Source organism: Anopheles ziemanni, chromosome 2, assembly GCF_943734765.1.
Source record: "Anopheles ziemanni chromosome 2, idAnoZiCoDA_A2_x.2, whole genome shotgun sequence".
In the NCBI taxonomy this organism is placed as follows: domain Eukaryota; kingdom Metazoa; phylum Arthropoda; class Insecta; order Diptera; family Culicidae; genus Anopheles; species Anopheles ziemanni.
This window is the reverse complement of record NC_080705.1, coordinates 47,692,499-47,699,839: the sequence shown is the minus strand read 5'-3', so window position 1 is coordinate 47,699,839 and position 7,341 is coordinate 47,692,499. Positions and strand designations below refer to the sequence as shown.

Below are 7,341 nucleotides of genomic sequence, written 5' to 3'. Positions count from 1 at the left end.
TTTTTTTAATAATACTGCATTTAGTAAGCATGTTAAAACTTGAAACTCCGAAGGTATTTGCTTGTATGTGTATAAGTTGTTTTGAGCTTGATCGGTATAGAATTATTGCATGACCTCTCGCCATGCAAGCACAAACGCTTTACTTTCCTTTTTTAATTCCAGTATTAGTAATGGGTCCATTAACACCGCTGTAATGTGCGAAGTCGACCAGCTCATAGGATGCTGATTACGATCAACGTTTATAAACATGTGGTACTGTTTGTACACAGATAATCAGTTCACCGCCCCTTCTAACGCAATGCTGCACGTAATGATTGTGTCTAAGTTGGTCTGTATCTCTATCCTAATCTATTCAGTTTCACTTTGGCACTCTAGTGAAGAAGTTTTGTCTGCTCTTTTAAGAAACGATGAATATTTTGTTTCAACTGGTGCTATTAAGTTGCTTTGCATTATTATGCACTGCCGATTCCAAAAAATCTTTTAACATCACTCAACTAAGCTCGCGCGATCCCTCTCGGTATCATGCTTTGCGGCTTTTCAACAACGATCATCCGAATCGGCTGCGACCAGCTCTGAAGAGTTTGTTTTGTGAACACAAACCCCTCGCTTGCTCTAAATTAATGTTTTCTTTTTATTTCTACTTTTCATTAGAATGCCCATCATCCAACACGCTGTTTCCGGTAAGCTATTATCGAAGTATTTTGTTGAAATTGTTTAAACATTTGCCCGATGAACGTTTCCGTAGGTCAAAATTTTCTCCTCAGAAGAGCCTCTTTTCTGTTCAGCAGTTTTCATAAGTGCCGACGCGCTGTTGTCTACGGCACTCTGTCTGAAGCTCATGCAACCTACCGAGGATCATCCCTCCAGCCACATGTTTGCCATGGTGGAGGCGGAGCATGTCTTCTACTATGAAGGCGGCCGACGCTACGTCAGCAAGATTTTCTACCATCCTAAGCTGGAGGATGAACCGGCATACCACAATGTGGCCATCGTGAAGTTACGTAGCCCAATGTACGAGGACATGCCTTGGGTGTGAGGACTTTTGTTGGCGTTCGCAGTAATAACATATTTTTTCATTTTCTCAGCCGCGAAACAGTGTCTGCGGCCGGACCGAGCATTGTGGCCTGTCTTTGGTCGGAGCCGAAGCTGCGGAGCGAACGAGTTTTTCTTGGCGAGTGGTTCAAATACCAACCAGGTAAGTGTTAGATGCCCCGTGTGTTGAAACGTGTTGTTAAAACCTGGACTATCGTGACTTTTAGAGCAAAATGCGGCGTTTCGTTGGATCGATTTGCCAACCATTACCAGAAAAGAGTGCCGTGAGGAGCTGTCGAAAAGCAAGGCGCTTGTACCGGAGCTCGATCGGGGCGTTGTGGAATCGCAGCTGTGTGTGAAAGACAACAAGAATCGTACCATGATCGATTTCTGTGAAGCCCGCTCATCCGGTCCCTTGTTCATGACACTTGGCACTACGGTCTATGTGGTCGGCATGCCAACGGTCCACGTCGATGATTGCAATGTGCAGGTCGAGGTGTTCAATCGAGTGTCCTACTTTTTGGACTGGATCGAGGCTATCGTGTGGCCACGCTTGGATACGGTGTAGAATTTTGAAGAATTATGTTCAATCTGTGATTGTGGTGGATGTAATAATAAAGAAATTAATAAATCATTTATTTATTTGACACATCACATCCGAAAGAAATCAAATCCAATTAATATACGAACGAGATGTAAAGCTTCAACTATTTGTTGATTTTATGAATTTCAACTGCAATGAAAAGATATTACACATTGATATTACATACAATGAAAAGACATTTAAATAAGCGCACGTCTCAAATTTAATATTTAAGTTAGTCAAATAAATTAAAAACCATCTTCCCCAAACCAGGCATGAGCCTATATGGGATATAAGATAATATATCTTTAGCACCTAAAACTATGCCTAATTTACATAATTCAATATAGTTCGATTACAGATTCTCCATAATCTTTTGCCAAATCATATAAAAAATCAAAAAGAAAATCCCTAAAGGTCACCACTTCTGTCCACTCTTTTCCATACATCATTAAAAATTTAGGTTCGAAATGTGCCAAATCGTGGGGCAGGACACACTCCATTAACAATTATTCGCCAGTGCATAGGAGCACGGAACAAGGATATTTTTGTTTTCGTCTTTCGAGCAAGAATACAATGATGCAAATCAAATCTTTACAATATTCGTTAAATTATACATTCATATACTTAAGAAGACCGCCGTGATTGTTGTTTGTAATTTGAACAATTTTTATACCCCAAAATATGGTAACACAATTTTGTTGTACTTATATTTTTCATCTCGTTTTCATTATTAAGGTTTGAGTTGAGAATTGAAATTCTCATAGGATCTATGAAATACATTCACGAATTTGTATAATTGCATAAATTATCAGTTGTTACATTTGTTTTAATCCAGTCATTAGTGGTACTTAGAATCATGGAAGAATCAATTTTTAAGTTTGGTTTGACATTAGTCTCGACATCATGTGAATGAAGGAGCGACCCACAGGAAAGCCTTGGAACCAGGGTTGCAGGGAAACCTGGGGTGATATCGAATATAAGAACCTATCGAGAAAGAAATCTTATATCGAATATAAGAACCTATCATCCGCAACCCATAAACCCTGCCATCGAGATAGACAGAGCTGCAGTGGGATACGGAAGAACTTGTGAGGGGGAATTGACATATCGAAAAACAGATAAGAAAAGCCTCCCGTTTGGCCAACTCATCGGCTTTCTCGTTGCGACGATGGCACAATGAGATGGGATCCAAATCAACGATATTCTGAATACTTTGTCGAACATTGAACCCAGTAATTTCAAAATTTGTTTTATGAAATAATCCGAGCTCTTAGCAGCCATCACTGACCTGAGGGCCTCCACTGCGCTGAGGCTGTCTGTAAAAATGTGGCAATGATCAGCTGGGCTCGCGGTGATGATTAACAGAGCGCAAAATATTGCGGCCAACTCTGATATGTACACTGTACAGGCATCATGGAAGTAACAACTTCTTAAAATATACACTGGATCAGTATATTTTACAGGACTTACAGTAATTATTAATGTAATGATAAATTCTTTTATATACCAAAGAAAAGATAAGTTCATTTAGTGACGTCAAAGCACCAAAAACTATTTACGTTTCAGAATTCACGTCTATTTAATATTGTAAGCAGAGCTCAACACTGGCCCAAACTTAGTATCTGTGACACACGCTGGGTTAAAACGACAAATTTATAATTAGTGAAAAAAGTGATTTTTTATAATTTAATCACAGGTTTAATATTACTTTGAAAAGGGATCTAATTTCAGCTATTACGCAATCATCGTGTGGTGAAGAAGTTTTAGTTAGTGTAAAACCACAGAACCAACCAAGACGGCACGACATTTACTTCCGCTTGGGGTGCCTTCTTACGGAAATATCGCTTTCCACTGTAATTATGGATGAGAAACCAAAGGAGCGCTATAGAGAAAAGAGAAAGCATACCTGCTCAATTGTTTTTCGCGAGAAATTTTCTCCTGTGTCGTGGGGTGCGAGGAGCGATTTGTGGACGTTGTATTAAATATATGACGATGACAATAGCCGTTGTGTCATAGTGATGGCAAAACACCAAAGGGCTTATTATTCTGTCACTCACTTTTCAAATATCGGTCATGATTTAAAGCTCGTTTAACACCAAAAAATACACTCTCTTCGTGAACACTGTTCAGTAAGCGACACGGTTTGTGACGCTCAGTCAGCACAACATGCTGAGACAAATTTGAGCGATGAGTAGAATAGAAAAAGTTCCTTAGCGTTTCCCCTTTGAAAAGAAAAAAAAATTAATTTCTTTAATTTCTTACGAACAAAAATTTTTGTGTTTTGTGGGTCATGCGTGGAAACGTTTCTCACCTGGGGCTATTTGTTTTTGTTTTCTCTTTTGCATGCTGCGTATCTTGGGAGATGTTTATGAGTTATGGCTAGAGGCAATATATAAATTAATCTGGTGGTTTGAGGAAAAAGTAGAAACTATTCGCCTATTCGATGTTTATTCCAGGTACAATGTAAATTCTCTTTTAACCATATTTGCGCATTGTCTGCAGCCAACGGAGTGGATAAGCAGGAAATATTTGAAAGACAACCGGTCCCCGTCTGTCAAGGGTCCACGGTTAGTATTGGATTCTTACCGGCCTTCGAACCTGCAGCTAACGGTATACCAGTATGATATACGTTTAAAATAAATTAATACAACTAATAACAATAGGAAAAACATTATGCAAAATGATTAAAGGAAGTAAATTTTACTGTAAGATTACATCAAACAAGTACTGTACAAACGTTCTTATTACTGCAGTAAAACTAAACTTGGGTCGGGACCCATCAAAACTGTTGATTTAATATGTTTTTCATTCTTGGTTTTTAGAGTGAAAAACCGTTAATTCATGCTGTGAAAAATCGTTTATTGGAGTAGCTCATTTAATTCATACATGAGTTGGAAATAACTTTGAAATAAAAAAAAAAGTCGCCATCTATTACCATAAAATAAAATTACAGACTACAACAACTATACTGGCATTACAAAGAAAGCTTCCGGTTGCTGTCAAAATTAAACTCTTTATTCAATCGCTGACGCATGAATCGTTGTTCATATTAAATTGTGTATTTCAGTTATTTTGTTGGATAGACAATTGCGCGTAAAAAAGGTTATCAAAATGTACTCGTGAGCCTGGCGAAATCATTATATCATTATCACCCATCATAACCCAGCTTTTCATGGGTCTTCTGGAAAATGTGTGTCTACCTCCCTGCTGGGAGTCATCATTCATTAAACGGATCTTGTTCCTACATGAGATGCGTCGTTGAAGAACGTTGATGGGATGTCATCAAGTCGAGCAATACGAAAAAAAAAAAAAACATTTCATACCATGCCGGTAAGAACACCTAAGATGCTGGACACAGAACACAAGAGGCGAAGGTTAAAAAACCCAACCAGGCGTTCGTGACGGTCCCTTCTGTCTCATCCCAAGGCCGGTTGCCTCGTGGCCAAAGGGATGTGCCATGAAATATGGATCACAGCATCATACGTCATATAGCTATAGTTAGTCGCAAGACTGATTCGTGCCATCATACTTGTCATGAAAAAGCGCTAAAGTGTATGTACATTGTGCCCCGCTTTCCTAGCCGTTTTTCGTCTGCTACTCTGGCGACCGGAGGGTTGCAGTAATCTCCTCCTTTTCGCGTTTTCCTTGTACCACTGACCCAAACCTGTGTAAAAGTTTTCTCTTCCATGAAAATTGCACACAATAAAAAAAGATGATAACGAATGAAGACGAATCGATCTTTGAAGGAAACTGTAGCACATTGAAGGAAACTATAGCATAAACGGAAACTGTTGCAAGTTGCCTATGTTGTCCTTCGACGTGCTGTTTCGTTTCGACCCAGTCCGAGATACGCCACGCACCCTTTTTAAAGATGTTTCTAAGTTTTTTCATACCACCAGTATGTTGCGATTTTTTCTTCACACATTTATCCTTGCTACCTTTGGGCTCAGAGGAGATGTTCATCGTATGGTATTGCAAACCAGGCCCTTTCATCGACCAGAAGGTATCGACCATCGAGTAAAGGTAATAAATTGCCATTAATGAAGATAATAAAACTTTCGCTTTACAAGAAGATTTGGGTGTTTGGCAGCCACCGCGCCTTGCTGGGCCCTTCAAAATTGTGCTACATTGATTTGCGTATCGAGCACAGGAACCTTAAAGGATTGACATTCCCTTCGGAGTAATTTGCAAAAAAATTGGCTATAAAATGGTGATAATATCACATTACACCTCGTCAGTTGAGTCAGACATCATCGAGTTCTCATGCAATGCAGTCAAGCACGAGGTCATAATTTATTCCTCCTTTCCGATTAAAAGCAATAATAAATTTTACGGAAACTCACCATATGATGCAAATTTGATTTTTCTCATGAACACAATAGTGTAGGAACAGTTTGATTCTGCTGGTTTCATGAGGGTCGCAAGGATTTTCCACCAACGGAAAAATGAATGATCTCAGAGGCGATGGAAGATATTTTTTGATCTAACCTTAAAAAAACGGCTTGAAGTCATATGATCCTCATAAAACCCGATGTGCCGGGAGATGGGTCGGAACGAATCTTTAATTAAGCTAGTGGTCGAGCGTACGACACATTGCGGCATGGACATTAACATTGACCTTTTCCAGCAGGACTCTCAGCTTGTTGTGATGTACATGGTCAGTTGCGTAAAGAAACTCATTTCACATACATTTCCACACTTTTAGATTAGGATGGTTGTTATGGTCAGGTCTTTCCTTGGTCAGCATGTTGCCGAGTTCATAACGTCATAAATGTAGTTTCCACGTAGGAACGGGACGCTGGTCGTAGGCATCAACTTCGATTCACATGAATAAGCACGGCTAATCAGTGTTTTCTGGACATACGAGGGTTAGAGTTAATCCTAATTGAGCATAGAACACATATAAAATTGAAATGTTTCTCGTGCTGCCATCGAATGCCATACTTTGCTAAACATCGCAATTGAAAAGATATTATGATACGCCATTGATTACGGGTAAAGCTTTGCTTACAAAACGAGAATAAATTATTCTAAGTGGCGACTTTCGACTAAGACTTTCAGTGATTTTCGACTAAGATTTCAGATTTGACGGTGCGCGGGCTGAGTCGGGGTCCAGCTCGCAAGGAAATCGCATTCAAATTATTCACACTGTTAAGGTGGCTAGTCCAGTGGGCTTGAATATGAGGGTGAAACTAATTAAACAAGACATCACGTGATTTCACTGAACAGGACATATCGACGTTGGTTACCCGTATAAACAACCTGTATGCAAGCAGAACGTGGCTAAAGCTATAATTCAGAAAAAATGCTGATGTTCCGGATCAAACATCTATCGATTGACATATTGTTATGGATGTTATTAGCTTTATCAAGTCTAACATCAAGTCACGGGTGCTTCCATGGGGTAAAATAGCAATTGCAATAGGTATTTTGTTCATTAGCGTGCAAAAATGTAACGTTTTATTGACGACACATAGTTTTGTAATAAAAAGAGGTTTCATGATGGTATGCATAAAACTTATCATACTATAAACTGCAGGATAAGTTGATAGTTGTTCAAACATGCTGGTCATGGTTCAATCGTCTTATAACATTTAAGACGGTGCCTTTTATTATTCTTGTTAAAATGTAAATATACCTATTTTTTGTCATTTCAAAAAGTGGGATGTGATTTCAATAGAACCATATCAGTCAACAATCAAGGTATGCTTTGGATATAGTAA

General features: G+C 39.0%; 1 protein-coding gene across 1 annotated transcript; it reads left to right on the top strand.

Annotated features, from left to right (window-relative positions):
* The first annotated feature begins 407 nt into the window (after positions 1–407).
* LOC131293692 (serine protease Hayan-like) lies at positions 408–1,600 on the top strand. The gene is made up of 5 exons (XM_058321767.1): positions 408–579; positions 652–680; positions 746–1,011; positions 1,086–1,195; positions 1,260–1,600. The coding sequence occupies exons 1-5, from the start codon at positions 408–410 to the stop codon at positions 1,598–1,600; spliced, it is 918 nt and encodes a 305-aa protein (XP_058177750.1).
* The last annotated feature ends 5,741 nt before the right edge of the window (positions 1,601–7,341 follow it).

Excerpts from the sequence above, each read along its gene's own strand:
- LOC131293692 (XM_058321767.1), top strand. The coding sequence starts at position 408 with ATGAATATTTTGTTTCAACTGGTGCTATTAAGTTGCTTTGCATTATTA. Across the intron at positions 681-745 it reads CATCCAACACGCTGTTTCCG|GTCAAAATTTTCTCCTCAGA; the intron begins GTAAGCTATTAT and ends ACGTTTCCGTAG. Across the intron at positions 1,196-1,259 it reads GTGGTTCAAATACCAACCAG|AGCAAAATGCGGCGTTTCGT; the intron begins GTAAGTGTTAGA and ends CGTGACTTTTAG.